At 35.1% G+C, this 23,934-nt stretch overlaps 1 protein-coding gene across 2 annotated transcripts; it reads right to left on the bottom strand.

Moving 5' to 3' along the window:
* Positions 1-1,782: 1,782 nt before the first annotated feature.
* On the bottom strand, positions 1,783-21,278 carry LOC107851026 (agamous-like MADS-box protein AGL27). 2 transcript variants are annotated; one of them, XM_016695915.2, is made up of 7 exons: positions 20,422-21,278; positions 9,257-9,335; positions 4,269-4,321; positions 4,103-4,199; positions 2,856-2,897; positions 2,259-2,300; positions 1,783-2,166 (listed from the first exon to the last, which is right to left on the bottom strand). In XM_016695915.2, the coding sequence occupies exons 1-7, from the start codon at positions 20,610-20,612 to the stop codon at positions 2,083-2,085; spliced, it is 588 nt and encodes a 195-aa protein (XP_016551401.2). In that variant the 5' UTR covers positions 20,613-21,278; the 3' UTR covers positions 1,783-2,082. The 2 variants fall into 2 exon arrangements, with proteins under 2 accessions (XP_016551401.2, XP_016551402.2); XM_016695916.2 differs by having other exon boundaries at positions 2,246-2,300; positions 20,422-21,221.
* Between the last annotated feature and the right edge of the window lie 2,656 nt (positions 21,279-23,934).

Here is a 23,934-nt window from a genome sequence, read left to right as displayed (position 1 = left end):
ATTACGATTGAAGCAGTTGAAGCAAGTAGCACAAGCAGGCATGTCGAAGACGTATTTTATTTAATATTACAAATTTTTAGATACTTAAATAACTTATAAGTAGTAATTGATTAGGGATAATATAGTAAAATCACGATTGAAGCAGCTGAAGCAAGCAGCACAAGCAGGCATGTCGAAGACGTGCCTGTTATTTTTAAATACTTAAATAACTTATAGTAATTAATTAGAGATAATCTAGTAAAATTATGATTGAAGCAACACAAGTAGGCATGTCGAAGACGTATTTTTATTTAATATTACAAATTTTTAGATACTTAAATAACTTATAGTAATTAATTAGGGATAATATAGTAAAATTACAATTGAAGCAGCTGAAACAAGCAGCACAAGCAGGCATGTCGAAGACGTACCTGCTTATTGACACTTATTATTTACAAATTTTAGATACTTAAATAACTTATAATAATTAATTAGAGATAATATAGTAAAATTACAATTGCAGCAGCTAAAACAAATGTGACAGCTTATTGACACTTAAAGTAGAGACTATTTGAATTACAGTTCCATAAAATCTGCTCATTCCGTCTTTTCAAAATTTAAATAATGATATATTTAATAATTCTATATAGATCTTCCAAATAGTTTAAATTATTAATTAATGTGATATATAATAATATTTTTATATATATAATAATGATATATTTAATAATTCTATATATATAATAATATTTTTTACATAATTTTTAGATATGTAAATTTTATTTTAAAATTTTATATCCAAATTTACGATCAAATTTGAACTATTTAATTCTCAAAAAAATAAAAAATATCATACAAATTGAGACAACAGAAATAATAATTTATGAGTTTCATATATTTATATTTATGTTCATCAAAATTACTCGATGCTCTCATCTTTACTATCATATTTCTCTTTTTTTTATCACTTTAAAAATTATAAAAAAAAAAAAATTTACTTCATTCTTGTCTCTCTCCAATAAATTATAAATTATTGGAGAATAAAACTAAGCTGATCTACAAAAATGGGGCAAAAATAATTAGTTTCATCTTAATTTTTTAAAACAAAACGTAAACTCAAACAAATACTTTCCGTAGTCTAGACTACTGATAATCGATATGAACGAAGGAAGCACTTAATATATCATATATACTATCCCACTCTAATTAATGTGAAGGTATTGAGCTGACAACAATGTTTTAAAGAAAAAAAAAAGTTATGATATGGCCAACTGTTTTTTTGAGAAGGAGATGGAAGAAATGAAACTGTATTTCGTTCATTTCAGAAGAGCAGCAACATCATATTTGTTCATGAATTTGTAGGATGATTTATTTTCGCTGCAACTTTTTTTTCTTTTTTTTTTTATTATTTAGGGATTGATTTCTGAGTGCTCAATTATTTTTTCTTAGAAAATTATGGTGTTCGCGTCAACTTCCACCTTCCACACACCTCAACTAATTTTATTACTAGAATCACATAGTAATGAAATATCTATTACTTCCACCAAAGTAGTTGTGTCCACCAACCTCAACTAATTTTATTACTAGAATCCTATTTATGGATTCTTGTCTTTTTAAAATGTAAATTGTTTAACCTCTCCTTCTTTCCTTTTTAAGTCCCCATGCTTGCTCACTGCTTCCAATTTTGCAAATTTATAGCTAATTTATAGCATTTAACACTTCATTTCATTGAAGCAAAGCAATATTATAAGAGCAAATTGTCCAAAGAATGAATGGTAATTCACAGCATAAGATTTTATGGTATGCAGGGTATTTCTCAAGAGTGATCATCCAATAGAAACAAAGTTTTATCTTCACCTCATTAATTACACGGCTGGACAGTCGACCTTGAGACCTTGTTATTTTGAGATCACATCTAGTATTTATAGTTTGCCTCAATTTGGTACCACCGCTCTCGCGGTCATGAACAACTAGTCTTTACTGAAATAACACAACATTGCTAGTTATGTCTGAAGTCCCTGCTTATCTCATGTGCGAAAATGAAACTAAATACAGGAACCACGTATCCTTTGCAAGGCTATTTGACAAATACGAGTATAATCACTAGAGGAAATTCAGGGTCACTCTCTGTGGTTGAAGGTCAGACATCTCATTCCCTCTTCTGTTTTTCTTGATCATAGTAGCTATCTGTATGGACATAATGCATGTTAGTTAGAAAAATATGAACGAGGTCTAATTTCTGATAGCATAAGAGCAGATTTTGTACTGTTATGATTTACATTGTCCTCCAGATGTTTGTTTTCCTCTCTCAGCAGTTTTTCCTGCAATAATTAAGGGGTATCATGTACTGTCTAATGGAAAATTTAACATGATAATAGTTCATGCTAAAACAATTAAAGAAAGGAGGAAGGCCTATTAGCCCCGTTGATAAAAGAGTAGCCTAGAGTATCAAGTGTCATAGTCAATTAAGTCTTAACATACTTGGAGACCAGCCTACAAGAAACTGACCGAGCACAAGTGGATGTTTTGCGCCCTTTATACTCCTTTTCTTCAATAAACTACTGGCTAGATTTGATCGACCTGATTTAGTTTTTGCATTATTTGCCCTTAACATGGCATGCATGCGCTAGTTTTCAGGAGAAGAGAAAAAGTTCAACACCAGCATTTTGCAGTTCTAGTATATGCTGGTTTTTCAGATATATATGAATGTTTGGATAATCTAACGTAAATTAAATATACCTTGATCTGAGAGACTACGTCACGGAATCAAATATACCTTGATCTGAGAGACTAAGTCATGGAATCTGAGAGAGTCGAAAGACGAAAAGATAGACAAAACGAGTTTTCAGGATGAGCCAATGGAAATGAAAACGTACCTTCTCGTGAAGACCCTTAACAGATTCAAGCAGCAAATTTGTCTGCACAAGACGAAACTATTTAGAGTCGCTTCATTCTGAGGTACCAACTCAAAGGGAACCAGATTATAATATTGAAGTCGAACACTCATAATACATAAACAAATACTCAAACTTGGCCTCGGCTAGCAAGTAAGCATTCCAAGTTTGAGAGCGCACATCTAGACACCTCAACTAGCCTCCACTGTGTCAATTGAGACACTCCCAACTTACACAATGATCGTCCAGACACATCCAAATTTCATGTGTCATGTCAGTATTAAGTGTATTTTTGTGGATGTTGTATCTATGTTAGTTTTATCATGTTTCATGCTTTGAATATTTTTGTATATTGTCCTGTGTCTTGAGCCGGGGGTCTATCGAAAACAGCCTCTCTACTTCTTTAGAGGTAGTGGTATGGACTGCGTACATTCTGCCCTCCCCAGACCCCACTAGGTGGGAATATACTGGGTTTGTTGTTGTTGTTGTTGTATGTCGGTATCAGGTGTCCACGAGACACAGTGACAACGAGTAGAGTGTTTAGTTGCCAGTTGAGACAAATTGAGGTGTCTAGATGTGCACTCTCAAAGTTGGAAGCACTTGTAGCTTAGGCTTAGTTTGATTGTCTGTTTATATATATTATGGCCGTTAAAGAAACAAATGCAAATGCTTATAAAAAGACAAAGCGAAGGCAAACAAAAATAGAAGGTATAGCTGGAGGAATTCACCAACAATTATGGGTTCACACTATATAATTTGGTTGAGAAAATAAAGCATGAAACAAAGTATTAAAACGTATATAGTTACAAAAGTGGTGAATGAAAACAACATTGAGGAGTCTACCCAAAAGTAGCATAAGGGAAGCTCACTTGCAATAACCAAGGACGCCCAAATTGGATTTTTTATTGTATTTGGCTCTAAAAGACGGGATGTATACCTAAACAGACTACCTAAATGGGGTACCAAGTCAATCCAGTATGTCCATTCAGAGCCCAAATACTCTACATACTTCTCACTTGGTAATATAATCATTTAATTACCCCCAAAACAACATTGAAGTACCCTAGCTAAGGGTTATGTCTGAAAACACATTGACGTAGTGACAGCTTCTAGTAATTGGTAAAGCTAGTCTCTAAGAATAAGCATGGAAGTACTTTTATGTATATTTTAACACCAGAGTTCCGAATGATGCAATTCCGATAGGACAAGGTGCAAAGGAATGTAAAGACCTGTCTAGATCTGATTTGTATTAGAGCAGCTTGAAGTTCATTTTCCAAATGGATAAGGTCAGTCACAGCGAGATCAGCGTTAGTTTTCTCGAGTTGCCTGTCAAATTGAGACAGAGCGTCAGTGGTATGAGCTTTAAGAAATAAAAGTGAGGTATAAGATCAGTACCTTTCTGTTTCTTGGAGCAGTTCTCGGGTTGCCATACTTGAGTATTTAGAGTGCTATGTCCACCTCAGAATGATTAGAAAACTCTCAGCACCAAAAACGTAGATATGACTATTCAAGATAACATTGAATAACACCCAAATGATTACTATGGACACATTGCAAGATGCACAATGAATCGATAATAAGTTACTAATCACCCGTATTAGCTACATGAATGAACTAGTCAAAGCATACTTCCCGGATTTGACACAATAGTATGTGTTGCGGAAATATCATGGATTAACTAGCAAACAACCACAAACAAAGAAAATAGAGAACAAAATCAACATAAGGATTTAACGAGGTTCAGCTAGGCCTAATCCTCCAAGCGAAAGCAAGAGAGTTTTCCACTATGAAAGAAAAAAAGAAATGTACAATACTCTAGAATTTCCTAACTACATACCATATATATAGATTCCAAAATAGTTCGAAACCTATAAGGAAAAAGGTTCTCAATCCTACAAGGACAAAATATTCCTTCTTTCTCAAACCTATTAGGACAAAGGGTCTCCTAAACCAATAGGGATTATGAGTTTCCTAAAATATACAGGGGAAAAATTCAAGACATAATTAACAAATCTTTCCCTTGGCTTGAATTCCCTTTATCAATAGGAATAACGTCTCTCTGTCTTGCTTCCGGCCCTTGAAAGAGCTCATTGAGTACTACACACACCAATCAAGTCCAGAGAATGCCTAAACTTATTGGTTGGGACCGCCTTGGTAATCAAATTTGCTGGATTATAATGTGTAGGTACTTTCTTTACATCAACATCCCACTTGCAGCCTACTACCTTTTGCCCCATTAGCAATGAACCAAACTTCCATGTTCAATTCTTGTGAAGTAACTCAATCTCTTCACTAGCACTAATCCATCGATCTCTTCTCGAGCTAGAAATAGCTTGTTTAGAGCTATTAGGCTCAAGCACGTCAATGGTCTCTGTAATTAACAAAGCAAATTCCACAAAATTTGCATATCCAAGAAGATTTTCATCAACTACATTCACAAACCTCTTTGGTCGGTTGATCACTCTCCTCTCTGCCTGTTGCAATGCTATATGGTGGTGGTTGTACAGGTGCATCAACATTATCATCTTGATTAATGTTTTGCACCTCCTCCGCTTCTGAACTACTGGGCTGAGCTAGTGAAGATTCAATTTCTAGCTCTATGCAGTCACTGACATCACAATCTATTTTTGCTATTACCTTTTCCCTTTGACTGTCCAGTGAAGCAGATTCATTAAATGTCACATCCTTACTAATAATTAAACATGTAGTCTTTTGATCTGTGCACCACAACCTGTATCCTTTACTCCAATTGCATACCCTAGAAATAAGCACTTCTTTGCCCTCGACTCAAGTTTGTCATCCCTCACATAAACATAAGCAGGACAACCAAATATCTTCAAATTTGAATAATTAGCAGGCAAACCGAACCAAATCTCAAAAGGAGTTTTGAACTCAATAGTTGTGGATGGAGATTTATTGACCAAATAACAAGCTGTATTGATTGGTTCAAACCAAAAATCCTTGCTAACACGAGTGTGAAAGCATACTTTTGCCCTATCATAAAGTGTGTGTTCATACGTTCTGCAACACAACTTTGTTGTGGTGTTCCAACACAAGTGTGGTGTCTAACTATGCCCTCTCTATAGTAGAAATCATTGAACTATAAGTTGCAAAATTCCAACCTATTGTCCGTTCGAAGACGCTTAACTTTTCTTTCAGTCTACCTCTCAACCATCGTCTTCCATTTAACAAATGTCGAAAATGCCTATTCTTTTATTTTCAGAAAATACACCTTTTCCCTTCTTGAGTAATCATCAATCAAAGCCATAAAGTACCTGGCACCATTTTTGGAGGGAATTCTATTTGGACCCCATAAGTTTGAATGCATGATCTAACTTGTCTTTGGTCTTGTGTTCTGCCTTCTTTCTGACTTCACCCGTGTTTGCTTACCAAACACACAATGCTCACAAAAATTCAAAGCTTGATTTTTGCATCCATTCAATAAATTTTGATTGTTCAACAGAGACAATCCCTTGTCACTTATATGACCAAGTCGTAAGTGCCACAATTGAGATCGATTCAGATCACTCTTCCCAGAAGCTACAGTTGCTTCCCTTCAACTACACTCACTTGAAAATAATACAGTCTAGAATGAAGCTTTCCTTTCATGATTACCATGGAGCCTTTACACACCTAAAGCATTCTATTCTCTGAGTGAAACTTATACCCTTAATCATCCAATGTCGAAAGAGAAATCAAATTCTTCTTCATTCGAAGAACATGCCAACACTCTATATTTCTGATAACGCCATTGAACATTCGCAATTTGATGTTACCAATCCCTTCTACCTCTAATGGATTATCACCACTTGGATAGACAGTCTCACTCGTCTACTTGTAAGTTGTAAATCAATACTTATGTGGACACATGTGGAAAGTCGCACCAGAATCAAGAATCAAGGAATTGTGCCTATGATCAGAAGTCATGGCACAAACTTTCCCTACATTGTCACTTTCATAAAAATTATTACTAGTGTCAACAATATTTGTTGAGTAGTCACTTTTCTGCTTTCCTCTTTTCTCCTTTAACTTAGGACAATATCTTTTATAGTGACCTTGCTCCCTACACTCATAGCAGTTCAGCTTTCTTGCTCTAGACTTTGATCTAGCGATAGACTTTTTTCTATTAAAGTCTTTCTGTTGTGTTGTGTTCTTCCCCTGCTCCTGATACCTTTGCCCTTAGCTTTGCTATCCGAAAAACTCTTCTTCGAACTCATGAGATTTTAGTGCATTAGTAACATCATCTAGTGAGATACTATCTTTCCCATATAGCAACGTATCAACAAAAGTATCGTAAGACTGTGATAAAGAACATAACACGATCAAGGCTTGATCCTCACTATCAATTTGGATATCCACAGTCTTCAAGTCCATTATAATCGAATTAAACTCATCAAGGTGAGTTTTAATCAATCATACGAAGATTGTACAACCTCTTTTTCAAGTAGAGGCGGTTTGTAAGCGATTTTCTAAATTACAAATCTTCCAGCTTCTTCCATGTCGTTGCTACAGATTCCTCTTCAGCAATTTCCCAAAGAACGTTATCTGTAACACTTATGAAGATCGCACTCAAAGCCCTCTCCTTCGGGTCTGCTTTCTCTAATTCTTTCATCTCTTCTGAAAGAATCTCCTCAATTGCCTTCCATAACCCTAGTAAGTTGTAGATGTTGCATCTATGTTAGTTTTATCATGTTTCATGCTTTGAATATTTTCGTATATTGTCCTGTGTCTTGAGCCGGGGGTCTATCGGAAACAGCCTCTCTACTTCTTTAGAGGTAGTGGTATGGACTGCGTACATTCCACCCTCCCCAGACCCCACTAGGTGGGAATATACTGGGTTTCTTGTTGTTGTTGTAACCCTTGTAAGTTGTAACACTAGAGACAACCTCATTCTAATCTTCTATAGACTGAAACTATATCCCCCTTCTCTATTTCATACTTTGTTGAAGATGATGGAGACATCTTAATCCTTGATTATGTGTAGAAACCCCAACCTGACTATGATACCAATTGTTGCGGAAATATTGTGGGTTAACTAGCACACAATCACAAATAAAGAAAATAGAGAAGAAAAACAACACAAGGATTTAACGAGGTTCGGCTAGGCCTAATCGTCAAGCGAAAGCAAGAGAGTTTTCCACTATGAAAGAAAAAGAAGTGTGCAATACTTTAGAATCCCCAACTACATACCCTATATATAGATCCCAAAATAGTCTCAAACCACGAGGAAAAGGTTCTCCCAATCCTACAAGGATAATATATTCCTTTCCCAAATCTATTAGGACAAAGGGTCTCCTAAACCACTAGGGATTATGAGTTTCCAAACATATACAAGGGAAAAATTCAAGTCATTATTAACAGTACGCATGTCTAATCATTTTACTCGCAACAACAATTTTTTTGGTGATGGATACATATTTGGTCGAGCAGCAACATATGATGCACTCTGAGGAAGAGTAAGCATTATTTAGCAACATAACAAAGCTAACGCAGATATTACATGTATTTCACAGCTCATCTGGAAATAACTCCAGTTAGATATTGATCTATAACTAGTTCGGGGGTGCATTTTTTTTTTAGAGGGGGAGGATACAAGTTCAGAGTTACTTAGAACTCATTTGGATAGGATTAAAATCTGGTCAAACTAACTTTTAATCTCTTTTTTAGCGTTTTAACGTGTTCGGTAAAATTAAAAAGTGCTTAAAAAAAGCTAAAAACTAATTAAAAAAATCAAAAAGTGAGAAGCTGGGTACCCCCAACTTTTTGTTTTTTAGATTAAAATTCTTTTTGGTTTGACCAAAATATTTACTTTTTAATCCCTTATATTTTCCTCCAATTTCAACAATAGCCTAAACTTGTAATCCTTAAATATATAAAAAAAAAATCTTTTTTCCTTTGCCGCTTCGCTTCATCTCTTTCCTCCAATTTTCTCTTCATCTTTCTTCTTTGTTTCCATCGAATCCATCATTACATCGGAGGTTTATTCAAAAAAATTATTTTAGAATTAAAAATTATAAATAATTCACCGTATTTATGTTGTTAACAACTTTAAGGACATTTAAGTCATTTTAACAAAAGAAAAAAGTGTTTAACATCACTTGTTTACCAAACACATCAACAACTTTTTTTCAATTTTAGCACTTCTATCCAAACACTTAGCTGCATAATTTATAAGAACTTATTTTAAACTTTTAATCACTTAAGCTAAAAAGCTATTTTTTTAATCCTATCCAAACGGGCTCTTAATACCATCAAAGCGAGGGAAATTGTAACCAAACTAATTGAGACCTTTAACTATAAGCAAGATAGTGCATTTATTTAGAGTATCCATAGAAGTCTAATTCACTAAAATATAACTTGATAACTGTCAACTAATCAAATACCTCTGTGACCTGGATTTCTGCAGAGATCTCTTTTTCTGTTTCAACATGGCTTTCATATCGTTGAAGAATCCCTGTCACACTGGAATATATAATGTCAGATATGAGTGTTGGTGGGTAAGTAAAAGGAAAATATTATCAGCAGACCAATTCTGAACATATTTTATGGTCTTCAATCTCTCTTTGGGCATTAGTCACTAAAACATCGAAAACTCCCTCTGCATGGATACCATAAGGGAAGCCCCTTTTAATTAAGTAGTACAAACTTCAAAACGAATGAGGAAACCACCTTAGTTCCAATATGGTTTAACCTCTCAGACCTGATATTTCTTTGAGTGGGATGCTTTGTGCTGGTTGGTCGCTTCAATAGTAAAAAGGGCAGCCCGGTGCACTAAAGCTACCGCTATGTGCAGTGTCCAGGGATAAATAAACACTAGCAAAAACAAGACCTACTACAGCTAAAATAAAAGTATAGATTAATATCCAATACCTGAGTTTTGTAACTATGAGGTGAGAAATACACATGCAGATCATCAAGGAGACCCCAAAAAGGGGAAAATAACGCTAACCGGGAAATGCAGGTGGATAACAACTTGGGAAATATCTCAAGTAATATCCAGAAAACTGCTTTTCAATGGAAATAGAGAAGACAAAGGAGGAGGAAGACTGGACAAGTGGAGGAAAGGCAAAGGAAAGAAGGAGAATTGGAATATCACTAAGAATCAGCAAGTAGCACAATAGAAAACGGTAAGCAAGCCTCCCCAAAATACATCAAACGGTTGAGACGAGTAAATGCTAAGGACACAGCTGCCACAACAACCTCCAACGGTAGTCCCATTCAGATAAAGGACCACTTCTAACTCAAAAGTGGTGGGGCTAAGGGAAGATCTGATGACAAAGTAAGGGAACCCAAAATTAACATCGACAAAGATCAATCTAGAAAGATAGCAAAAGAACTTTTTTGACAAAGCGGGACCCCTAATGAGTGGAAGGGGGGAAGGTGCCAAGAGGTACATCTTCAGCTACTATCAAAGCGCAGGATGACAAGCGAAGTTTTGACTCTTAGTTTGCTTATTTTTCTCAAATAGCATGTTATATGTGATTTTTATGTGCATTTAAACCATCTGGTTCATGTGAGTGGCCAACCATGAGCTAGGTTGAATGTATTTGGAAGTATCTAAGTAGACCACGGAGGTCGCTTTTATGTGCTTTTACATTGTTTTATTGATATGCGCATGTTGTGATAGTTGATTAGATGTTTAACATTTATCATCACTTGATTGAGCGTGCAACTGATAATACCGGGTAAGAGGCTAGTTAGTTGGTGCGGAGGATACCAAGTAAGAGGGGACGGTTGTTGCACTGCTAGAGATAGATAAGTTAGGCACTTATGTCTGAAGATGGTAAGATATGATGTTGATGAGTCATGTGGGAAATTGACCAGTCATTCCAGACGAGGCAAGCCTCTATCAGATCATGAGGTTGATGCCTCATGTGGGATGGACCAGTCATGCACCTATGCTCAATAATAGCAGTCTGTATCAATGACTTCAGTATAGTTGCTTTACTTGTTTATCATTTTTATACTTGTATTGGTTTGTTTATGCCTATATGAGTTACCAAGGATTTCAAAGGACTTGCCCCAGGAGTAAGCTTAGAGGGTGAGTCAATAATGTTGTTGGATCTTTATATTACATTTGTGGTTGTTTGGGTGTGTGAGCAGGTGATGATCAGGTCACCAATCAATGACTCAATGTTGATCAGTCATTGCGGTCGAGGTGATCATGGAGACCACTGTTATGACGGAAGGAGGTAAAATGAAACAAAGAAAGTAAGGAACACCAAATTTAACGTGGAAAAACACTTCAAGTCCGAAGGTAACAACCACGGGATCACAGAAATCCAAATTGCTCCACTATAAAAATAAGAGGCTTGCAAATATTCTCCAAATGGCCACACAACAAGAGCCAATCCCGGAGAAGCAATAGCTACACCAACCAAAGTAAATCAAGAGAAACCACCCAAAATAGACCTACTGTTCGGGACTCAAAACCAGAAGCTGTGAACCTCTAAATCCGATCTTCACTGTTCAAATCAAACATCAAAATGTTAGGAACACACGGTCAAAACTTCAGCCCAATCCAATGGTAAACGAACTGGAAAACGCGATCTGAAGTTGACTGGTCGGAAAGAAAAAATTGCAGCAACTAAACTCTCTTTCGTTCTTCTCTCTTTGGTGAAAGCCCTCTCAAAACCTCTCTTATGTGCTAATGTCTCTCAAAGACAAATACCATTGAGCATGAATAATTTTCTCTCAAATAGTCCTATTTATAGATGATGGGTGATGTTTTTCCTAAAGTCAAACCAACTCAAAATAGAAATAGAAATTCAAATCATTTTCCAAATAGAATTGGAAACCAAAAGAGAATAGGATTAGACCATGGGCCTTCGGCTGGAACATGGGCCACAGCCAAAAAAACTCCCCCCTCCAACCAAGAGGCCAAATGGATCTTCAAGCAGAGGAACTCATGTCAGGCATCATGCCTGCCAAAGTTCTACAATACTCATGCTTCTCTACAACCACCACTTTCGTTAGCATATATGTAGGATTGCCCCCAATGTATATCTTCTCAACTTCTAGACTTATAGCTAAGCCTAGCACCATACAAATAGAAGACATTTTCACTACAGTAGAGAAAATTTCATCTAATTCAACTCCTTTCTCTGGCCAAACCCTTTGACAACTAGTCTCGCGTTATACCTAGGCGCAGGGGTATGTTGCTCTTGCTTTACTCTAAAGATCCATTTGTTTGTTAGATCTTTCTTACCTTTCGGTAATTTCACTAACTTATATGTGTTATTCTCGTGGAGTGACTTCATCTCATCTTCCATAGCTTCTACCCACTCATCTTTGTGAGTATCTTGTATGGCTTCATCATAATCTCTAGGTTCTCCCATTTCTGTCAAGAGTACATACGCATTTGGAAAATAACGTGTTACTTTTGCCTCTCCCCAAAAGATCTTCTACAAGAGGTTTCAGGAACATCTGAAGTAGCAGGAGTTGGTTGTTGATCAGCCATGACATCATTAATCAAACCGTCTATAGGTTATATACCCTCTTGATCATTATCTGCATTATTATCTTGGGTTCCATCATGTGCAAAAGATGTATCAGCAATAGGAACTAGATCGGCATCAACTAAACTTTTATTATTCTGATAATCTATTTTCTCAATCTTGTCAATATCTTCAATAGTTTGGTCTTCAAAGAACACTGCATCACGACTTCTAATAAGCCTCTTATCAACTGAATCATAAAAGCAATACCCAAACTCATCTTGACCATAACCAATGAAGATGCACTGCTTAGTTTTGACATTCAGTTTTGACCTCTCTTCTTTTGGAACATGCACACAAGCTTTACACCCAAAGACTTTTAAGTGATCATAGGAAACATCCTTAGCAAACCAAACTTTATTTGGAACATCACCATCCAAAGCAACTGCAGGAGACAAATTGATAACATAGCAACAGTATTAAGTGCGTCCGCCCAAAAGGAATTTGAAAGTTTAACCTCTGAAAGTACACACCTAACTCTCTCGACTAAAGTTTTGTTCATCCTTTCTGCCAAGCCATTCGATTGAGGCATCTTGGGTGGAGTTCCCTGATGACAAATTCCTTGTGATTTGCAATAGTTATCAAAACGACCAATGTATTCACCGCCATTGTCAGTGCGAATACATTTTAGCTTCTTCCCGATTTATCTCTCAGATAAGGCTTGAAATTCCTTAAACACATCAAGTAATTGATCTTTGGATTTTAAAGGATATACCCAAAGCTTGTGAGAATGATCATCACTGAAAGTCACAAAGTAAAGTGCACCACCTTGTGACTTCACTTTAAGAGTACCACATAAATCAGAGTGTACTAGCTCCAATAGTTCAGGCTTTATTGAAGGAGAATGACCGTGAAAAAAAAAACTCTTCTATCTAAGCAATGAACACATATTTTCACCATTGCTTGTTTCATACCAACAAGTCGATTCTTCTTAGCCAAACATGTGATCCCTCTCTAACTCATGACTGAGCCTCTTGTGCCACAATTCCGATAAAGTGTCACTTTCCACCAAATTCACAGTCATTAAGGACAAATCCTAGAGTCACGTATAAATTAGAATACTTTCTTCCCCAGCCATAACTAATGCGCCTTTGGTGAGCTTCCATTTGCTATTGTGATGGTAGCCATCATCATCTAATTGCCCTACAGATATCAAATTTAGAGGAATGTATGAAGCATGTTTGACATTCTGAAGGACTAACATTGTACCAACATTAGTCTTCAAACAGACTGTGTCAAAACCAAGCACTTTGACTTCACCAGCATTGTCCATCTTCAACACTCCATAGTTAACAGGAGTATAAGATGAAAAGAAGTCTTTCCTCGATGTGACATGAGATGTAGCACTAGAATCTACAATCCAACTAGTATCATGGGATACAAAACTGATGACGTTTTTATCACAACCAAAGAGAAGGTCATCTCAGACAACAACAACATTGTTTCCATTTTTTCTTCTTTCTTTCCTTTTCTAGTCTCTTGCTTCAACTTATTGCAAAACCTTTTACTCCTTTTCTAGTCTCTTGCTTCAACTTATTGCAAAACCTTTTACTATGTCTTTTCTTGCCACAATGATTAACATTAATGACTTTCATACCCTGACCTTGACTTGCTTCTGCTTTTACCTCTATTCCTTGTATTTCTTGTTTTGTCTCTCCCTCAATCTTCTATTTGAACATTTGAGTGTGAGGACGAGCCCTGAGATTTTCTCCCTACTTCTTCATTCAAAAACACCACTCTTGACAAATTTCATAGTCACCTTGCCACCAAGAGATCAATTTGTTAAAGAAACATGAGGAGCTTTCTAAGAATCTAGTAGAGTATTCAGAAGCCAAAGTCCTTGTATCTCATCGTCAAAATTAACACTCGTTCTAGAAAGTTGATCAAGGACACCTTGAAAATCATTTATATGGTCAAGAACAGGATTTGCCCTCTTTGTACTTAGAGGTTATCAATTGCTTTAGTGAGAACAACATGTTATTGCCTATTTTTGAAGCGTAAGTGTCTCCAACTTTTTCCACAATGTTCTAGCATGTATCTCATTCACAATATAATTGCGAACATTGTCTTCAACCCATTGCCTTATATATCCACATACTTGTTGGTGCTCAAAATCTCAATTCTCGTCAATTATATTCTCTAATTTATGATCAGCAAAAATAGGAAGATGCATCTTCTTCACAAATAGAAGATTTTTTATCTTGCTCTTCCATATGTTGTAATTGCTCCCAGTTAACATACCATCTTGCTTATATTTATATCCATACCAAAATCCTGGATAGATAACTAAGGCTCTGATACCGCTTGTTATGACAGAAGGAGGTAAATACGAAAATAAAGAAAGTAAACAATACCAAATTTAACGTGGAAAAACTCTTCAAGTCGAAGGTAACAGCCACGAGATCACAGAGATCCAAATCGCTCCACTATAACAATAAGAGGGTTACCAATATTCTCCAAATGATCATACAACAAAAGCCAAATCCGGAGAAGCTATAGCTACACCAACAAAAGTAAATCAAGAGAAACCACCCAAAACAAACCTACTGTTTGAGGCTCAAAACCAGAAGCTGCGAACCTCCAAATCCGATCGTCATCGTTCAAATCAAACATCAAGATGTTAGTAACACTCAGTCAAAATTTCAGCACGATCCAATGATGAATGAGCTAGCAAATGCGATCTGAATTTGGCTGATCGGAGAGAAAAAACTGCAGCAACTAAACTCTCTCTCTCTTCTCTCTCAAAACCTCTCTTATGTGCTAATGACTCTCAAAGACAAATGCCAATGAGCATGAATAATTCTCTCAAATAGTTCTATTTATAAATGATGGTGCTTTTCCTAAAGCCAAATCAACTCAAAATAGGAATAGAGATCCGAATCTTTTTTCAAATAGGATTGGAAACCAAAAGAGAATAGGATTAGGTCATGGGCCTTTGGTTGGAACATGGGCCACAGCCGAACAGCCAATTCCTCTTAGTAGACCTTAATTATTATCTAGTTGCATTGTGTGTATCTTGTATTATAGATATTAGTAGTTCCATGACCTGGTATACTTGGGTTGTTGGGCAGAATTATGATTAACTTTGACTTCCGCATTTTATGATATATACTCTCTCCGTCCCTTTTTATATGGATTTGACTTGGCATGATGTTTTAAGGAAAAAAAAAGAAGACTTGTGAAACTTGTAGTCTAAAACTATCCTCAGTAATTTGTGTGGCAGTAAATTACTTCATTAACGGTAAAAGGTGGTGGATGCAAATTATCTCATTAAGGGTAAAAGGTGAATTTAAAAGTTAAATTGCTTCTAATTATAGTAAGATGACATTTTTGGGGGATGGACTATAAAGGTAAGGGTGCCACATAAATGGGACTGAGAGAGACTGCGAGTGTGTGTGTGTGTATATGTGTATATATATATAAACATTTTTGTTGTTATTGCATGCTTTAGCTTAAAGGGTTATGATCGGCAGTAGCTCGTCAGGTGACTTGTTACGGCCTAGGTGTCAGATTTGGATCACGACAACAAGAAAGTAAGTCATTCAATAAGCTTAGCAAACATCAAGTCAAAAGTGTAATCATGGAATACAAAATCCAATGTGTGAGACATTGCTGCTCATCTATTAGGAATTGCATGCTTTAGCTTAAAGGGTTATGATCAGCAGTAGCTCGCCGGGTGACTTGTTACGGCCTAGGTGCCAGATTTGGATCACGACAACAAAAAAGTAAGTCATCAAGTCAAAAGGTCTAATCATAGAATAAGCTTAGCAAACATCAAGTCAAAAGGTTTAATCATAGAATACAAATTCCAGTATGTAAGAAATTGTTGCTCATCTACTGGGATTTGATCTCTATAACCCTATACAAAATCCATACAAAATCTAATATAAGACATTGTTTCTCATCTACTAGGATATGATATCAATAATCCTAATTGAGAGGCAAAGATCAAATAAATTTTATAAGTGAAGGTTTATGGGGCATTTAGTGAGAGACCACTATTTTTCATGTGATGAGCTCAGATCTGCGCCTACACCTTCAAGGCCATTCATACATGGCCAAGCAAATTAAAGAGGCTAACAAGTACTTGGATTACTTTTTATAAAGTGGAAAATCTTTAGTGATCCTTGGAGGATTCCATCTTATGTTTCACGCCGTTGGAATGGAAGGAAGATAGGGAAATGGATCTTGGAACTGATTTGTGAAGCCTTGGACAATAGTCATCAATCATAGATTTTGTGATCCAAGTTGATTACTGCGATCACGAGACATAGACACAGACCACTAATCACGAGAAACTATGAGCTTGTAGGTCATTGTGACCATGATGTTACAAAAGCAAGTAAGGACAACTCTAATTTACTTTCTAGAGCAAAAACATCACAAACACGGAACACTGAGTATGAATGCATAGATGGACCTTCTAGCGCTATATCGCGATAGTGATACATTAGACCACTAGGCAGCAGCTGAGCTTTCCAAAATGTCAAATGACACTTTAGGACCACCTATGTTAGGTTATTTTAGGCATTTTATGTAAAAATTTAACCTTTGCATAAATACTCTAAACCCTAAGTTATTTTGATTAATTTGTCATGAATTTGAAAATTCAACTTGTGAGATTTAGAAGTGATATTCTTGGCAGAATTGGCTTTGAATTTGCCTAAGGATTTGTAAGAGGTTAGATTGCTCTTTAGTATTCTAGTAGCTTCAGGTGCTTGTTTAATTGTATTATAAGTGACTAGGATTTCTAATTAATTATTACTATTTTCACAAATACTGTGTTTAGCTTTTTTCACAAATACTGTGTCTAGCTTTTACTTGCTTCCTTATATTAAATGTTTTAATTCCAATCTTGTTTGTTATCATTTTGGTATCAAAGCTTAGATTAGTGCATATTTTTGCGTACACTACCTAGGATTTGATTATATGAAAATAACAAAAAAAATCAAAACTCTTGTTCTTTAGTTTTTAAAATTGAATACTAGTTTTTGAAATGTTTTGAGAGATTTGCTTGTGGATTGATACAACAACTAACTTAAATAAGTGGTTGATTTGTTTGTTGCTAGTAATTTGAAATTGAGCTAGAAAATTGCCAAAACCACCATTATTGATAGCTTCAAAATTGATTTGATTTGAATTCGAGATTTGGTATGTGGATTTGAGTGGTGATTGTAAAAGTTGGTCGGGAACGTTTGTAGGAACTTGTATTCGATGTTTAGAGTTGATTGGATTCCCTTTGAATTGAATTTGGGTTAGAAAAGAAATTTCAACACAATTCCGATAGGCGGACCGTGATAGCACAAGGTGCACCAGAAATTGGCACTTCAACACATTATTTTTGGTTTCAAATCACATTTCTCACTCATTTTTCAACTCTTTCAGTTTATTTTATGTTGTTAACACTGTGTAACTTGTTTATTACTTATGTTAAATAGTTCTTGAGTACTAATTACTCTTTTACATGCTAATTTCCTCGAAGCTTTTTATCTTTGTATTTGTTGGGACTTTTGTTTCAAGTCCGATTGCTTCAAATTGTCAATGTTTGCTTACACAAAAACTCAACTCCTTCCCGAAGATGGGAGGAACTTGATGTGAAGCTTGAGGCAATTTTGAGATTTCACCCTGCACCCAAGGGTGTGACCTAGTGGTTAATAAAGTGGATTGAGCACTATGAGGTCTCAGTCTCAAATCGTAGCAGAGATAAAAAAACTAGGTGATTTCTTCACATCTGTTCTAGCCTTAGTGGACAGAGTTACCTGATCTGTTCTAGCCTTGTGCTGGTGGAGGTAGCAGGTTTCTTGTGGAATTAGTCGAGGAATGTGCAAGTTGGGCAGGACAACATAGTTGTCAATTTTTGTTTATTTATTTTGTGTGGAAACCTCACCTTTTGAATACAAAAAATTGAAGAGTGAAGATCCAAAGTATGACTAAAAGCCAAAACTTCAAGAGTGGTAAGACGGGAAATTGATTGGAAACTAATTGGTGTGTATGCACCATAGGAGTGATTGATGAAGATTTGTTATTTACTTATCTGTTTGCTAGTTTTGTGGGTATAGCTAAGGTCGTAAACAAACCTCAACTTCTAGAGGTGAACCATCCCTAAGTGATGTTATGAGATATCTTATATAATTAAAGGGAAAAAGAACCAAAGGGTGAACAATTTGGAGGAAAGAGAAGTTACTCCTCGAGTTGGTGCCAATGCTCTTCCCACACCACTACCACAAAACCAACTCCATCGAATGTTGCAACAAGGTCAGACTACCCATATTAAAAGAGATGAGCCTTTCCAAGGTTACCCAAGCATTCCTCCATCATAATCACATTATTTAAAACCACAACCATACTAACAATAACCTTATGAGTTATGAACAACCATAATACCAATACCATTGATATTACAGACAACCCTACCAACAACCATATCAAGCACCAGGACAACCACTAAGGCAAGCAATGAGGTTTGTTAATCCAAAACCCCAACCACTACAAGAAGAAACAATCGACCTTGAAGAAGTAGAAAAGAATGCTCAAAATGAAATGATATAGCAAGCATGACAAGGTTTGAAGACATACTTTCCAAATTCTACACTATGAGGCAAGGGGGTAAAAATGTTGATGAATTCTTTGAAGAGTATGAGAAGATGATATTGCGAGGGAAAAGGGCTTGGAAGTCTTCAAGCAATTGAGAAAAAATTAAAGAGGCTAATCAAGAATCAAGTAGACAAAGACAAACCTAAAGCGAAGGAAACTTTGTTCAATACAAGTCTCCTACTAAGATAAGGTGACATAACTGTCATGGCTTAGGCCACTACATGAGGTATTGCCCAAACGGGAGAATTATCATCGTTATGGATGAAGGAAGTTGTCCAACAAGAGATAGTGATGGAGAAGATGTTGGAGAAGAAAGTGAAGGTGAAACATGGATAGAAGAAGAAAATGGCCCCAAGTGCTATTTGGTAATAATGGGGACTCATGTGTGCTTTACCTTAGGAAGTACAAGATCAAGGTCAAAGAAAGAACCTTTTTCATGATAGATGCATGATTATTGAAGATGTTTGCTTAATGATCATTAATAATGAAAATTGTAAATTATGGTAAATGCAACTTTGGTGTAGAAGTTGAACTTCCCTACATGGGAAACATCCTACACCATATAGAAACCGATAGTCGAACGCTTGTGAGAGAACTTAAAGTTTCCAATATAGTGATGAACAATGACAAAGATTGATACGATGTCCAGATGTAGCGCGAAGACAAGATTTCATTTGTTTCTAGGACGCCACTGACAATATGATAGAGAAGAAAGGCATAACGGAAAGACTAAAAAATATAGCCTAATGTTAAATATGGGCATAAATTCACTCTTTTACCTTTGGCTCATATAGAAGCTAGTTATGATTTCAAGAAAATGAAGGAACTAAAGGAAATGGAAAAATTGGGCAAGAGAGAGGATAAAAAGTGTGAAGATTGGCATGGTGATGATTAGGCAGCAAATGAACTTCCGAATGTGGCTAATGACACTTGGGCCTATCTTAAGGTTATTTAACCAAGTACTTTATCTAGCCTTAATTTTTTTTTATAACTGTGATGTCTGAGCCAGCTTGAGTGCATCTCGACTAATTCCTTTACCTTTATTTAGCCTTAATATAACTATTACAAACGTTACTTTATTCTAATTAGCTTGTTATAATTTTGTGAGATTTGAATTGCCTATGAATTTGACTTGAGATACGCAAGAGGTTAACCTTCCTCTTAAGGATTCAAGTAGTGTTAGGATTTCTAATTTGAGTTATTGCTATCAAACATTGTTCTATATTTTACTTGCTTTAATTCCAATCTTGTTCTCTATCACCATATATAGTTGAAAAAAGCATGTGTTAAAAATTGATTAAGCTTCAAATTATCTGGGTGCAATCGTATTGTCATAGACATCCTTCAATATCACATGCAACAAAAATAAACTTTCTCAGGCATATCTACTCAAAAAAACTACAGTAGCGCTAGAAAACGTAAGAAGAAATAATATATATATATATATATATATATACCTGTTAGTGCTGGAGTATTCATGGAGTCTGGCAGTGCCATTGTTGGAGATTATAACAACACCAACATCAACATCACAGAGAATAGAGAGTGCATTGGCTTTCTTAATTAGACCTTTTCTCCGTTTAGAGAAAGTAACTTGTCTACATCTTTTATCTTCAATTCTCTTTATTTCCAATTTTCTTCGACCCATTTATTTTTTCTTTGAACCCGAATAGAACATTTTTCAGTATTATGGAACATAGTACTAGTTTCCATTTTTGTTGTTGCTGTTATACTTGTCCCGGTGGAATCTCCATGTGTCCCTTAGCTTCCTCCATCTTTTCATGCTTTTTTTGTTTGTGTTTCCTTGTTCATTCGCACAAATTCCCCTACAATTTTTGCCACTCAAAATCCCTGGTTCCCCCCCGCTCATAATAAAAGCTACTACTTTTCAAGCTTTCAGATTGTGGTCTCTCTCTCTTATCAGTAAAATTGGTACAAAACCAATGGACAAACTAAACTCAAAAGGGAATAAATTAGATTACAACTTATATGGCACGGATGAAGTATTCATTATCCAATACACATGATATAATAAAATTAGGTCAAACTCATTGATAACGCTCAAATTTATTTTTAAAATTTACTTAGATTCCTAAATTAAGATTTATATCTATTAAACTCCTAAATTACCTAATTTTATTCCAATTAGATATTTTTTACCTAATCAACAAAATATATATAAAGAGTGTGTTATATTCACGTGACGTGGCAAAAATGATCAATAAAAAAACACGTGGCAAAAATAAATATATGTAAAATTGTTGTTTTTTCTGTTTAATTATCTATTTAATAATAATTTTTTAATTTAAAAAAAAAAAAAAAAAAAAAACACCCCACCCACCCGTCGTCTTCTGTACCACCCCACCCCATCCCCTTCTTCTTCACACACACAGAGTATCCTCACACACAAAGCCCCCCACCCCTACCCCACGCCCCACCCCTTTCGTCTTCACACACACACATCGTCCTCATCCTCCTCCCCCGTCGTCTTCATTTTTCCATTTTTGATAAGCAATATCATCAAAATAACAAATAGTAAATCAGCAAACTATCAAATTTTACAAAAGAACCCATCATAGATTAAGCAAAAATCTTAATATTTTTCATTCTTGATAACCAAAATCATCAAGAGCAAATGTAAACCATCAAAATTTTGAATTTTTCAAAAAAACCCATTATACATTAACTAAAATCAAACCAACCCAAAAAGAAAATACAGTAAAATCATGTAAAATGGGTGTATTTCAACTTTTCTAAGTTCGATTCTCCATTTTTGATAATTTTGAGCAACAAAATTGAAGACACGATGCAACAATATTAGAAGCAAAATCAAAAAAGTTTGTTAAACAAAGAGAAAATGAAAAATCTCTATCACCAACTAAAAGTATTTGATGAAATAAAGAATAATGTTGTATTATTTTCTCTTCTTCTTCGTCTTCTTCATTTATTACTATTGGGCTTTCTTCTTCTACTGTTTCCGCCATATCCACCATAGTTGTTGCACTTTTTTTTTTTGCTTTCTTGATTGTACTGGTATTATTGGGGGTTGACGACGATTTGTTGAGGGTGGGGGGTTGATGAAGACGACGATGAATGCGGTTGGAGGGTGGGGGCGATCTGGGGGTGGGGGTGGGAGTTGATGAAGATGATGATGAATGGAGTGGGAGTGGGGTGCTTTTCTTTTCTTTTTTTTAATTAAAAAATTATAATAATTAAAAATTATGTTAATCAAATAATTTAAATATAAATTTTTTAATTAAAAAAAGTAAAATATTTTTTATTTTACTATTCACGAGTCCAAGGGGAATGTGTTACACTCTCCTTGTCAAATCAGTATTTTGTGCCTGATAGGTATCAATTTTAGTATTTGAGGTGCCTGATAGGTACAAGCCTTAGTTTAGGGGGCTATGTGAATTTTCGAGATAACTTTGAGGTCCTATCGATGAATTTGGCCATAAAATTATTACTATCTTTAGGTATCATTTGGCAGTGTATATAAGAATAATATAAAATATGATGTATTAATAATGTTTGGATTAGCCATATTTGAGTTAGTAATATTTACATTATTCTTATATTTAGTTTGGTATATTAAAAATACACAAATTATATAATTTTTTTTAAAAGAAGTTTTTCATAAAAATACCCTCCATGTATGTGGTAGAAAGATAGTAGAAAAGATTTAAAGTTCTAATTGTGTCTTTAATCGTGATAATGCATGCATTAGAATTTATTGCATTACTAATATTATGAATTTTGAGGTAGTGTTATGATTTGCGTACACACTACCCATCGCAGATCCTACTATGTGGGACTACACTGGTTATATTGTTGTTATTGTAATACACAATAAACTGTAAAAAATATACCAAACAAGATATTGATATTACACATTAACTAATGCATGCATTATTTTTTTAGTACATTTAGGAGTCGTTTGGTAAAGTGTAAAAGAATAATGTTGAATATAATATATTAGTAATTCTTGCATTAGCAATGCCGGTTTGGTTATGCTGACATTAGTTATGCTGATATGATTTCTATACGTTATTTGGTTTAATATATTAAAAATAAAATACCTTTTAAAAATTTTATTAAAAAAATATTTATTTATAAGAATATTCTTCACACTTTTAACATATATACTTTTTTTTGCAATAGAGTAATTCTCTTACCTATTACAACCGCATCACATTTCTCTAAGAAAATGAAAAAAAAAATACCAGGTGTGTTTGGTATGCAGGAAAACATTTTCCAGATTTTTTTTTTCAGTTTTTTTATATTTAGTTGACTTATATGTTTTGGAAAATATTTTTCAAACCAACTTATTTTTCTTAAATCTAAGGAAATGACTTTCCTTCAAAAAGTAAGGAAAACATTTTCCAAAATTCTCTTTCAACCTCACTTTAAATGTTCATACAATTCTTAAAATCATCTACCCACCCCCCACCCCCAATATCCTATCACCCCGACACCACCCCTACCCCTATCTCTACCCCACCGTCACCCCCAAAATTCAATTGTTTTAAAAGTATTTCAAAAAATTTTCTTAGTTCATCTCCTACCCCGCCCCACCCCTACCCCTACCCCTACCAACGCCCCTTCCAAAAATAATATCTATATTTTATTAAGAAATTTAAACTTTTCTCTTACCTCACCCCCTTCCCCCGTCATTTTCTTAATTTTTTTTAACAAAAAATATTCAAAAAAATTTCTTACTCCATCCCTACTATCTATTCTAACACCCCCACCCACTCGACTACCACCCCTTCCCAAAAAAGAATTTAATTTTTTTAATTTATTTTTTTAAAAAAAATTCTAAAATGTATTTTTACGCTTTAACTAAATACTAGAATGCATTTTTTGAAAAATATTTTTTCATTCACCAACCAAATACTAGAAAATATTTTTCAAAAAATATTTTCCATCCACCAACCAAACATAGAAAAATATTTTCAAAAAATCAACTT

Source organism: Capsicum annuum, chromosome 12, assembly GCF_002878395.1.
Source record: "Capsicum annuum cultivar UCD-10X-F1 chromosome 12, UCD10Xv1.1, whole genome shotgun sequence".
Lineage (NCBI taxonomy): Eukaryota > Viridiplantae > Streptophyta > Magnoliopsida > Solanales > Solanaceae > Capsicum > Capsicum annuum.
The sequence above is the reverse complement of the archived record's forward strand: the minus strand, read 5'-3'. Positions and strand labels throughout refer to the sequence as shown.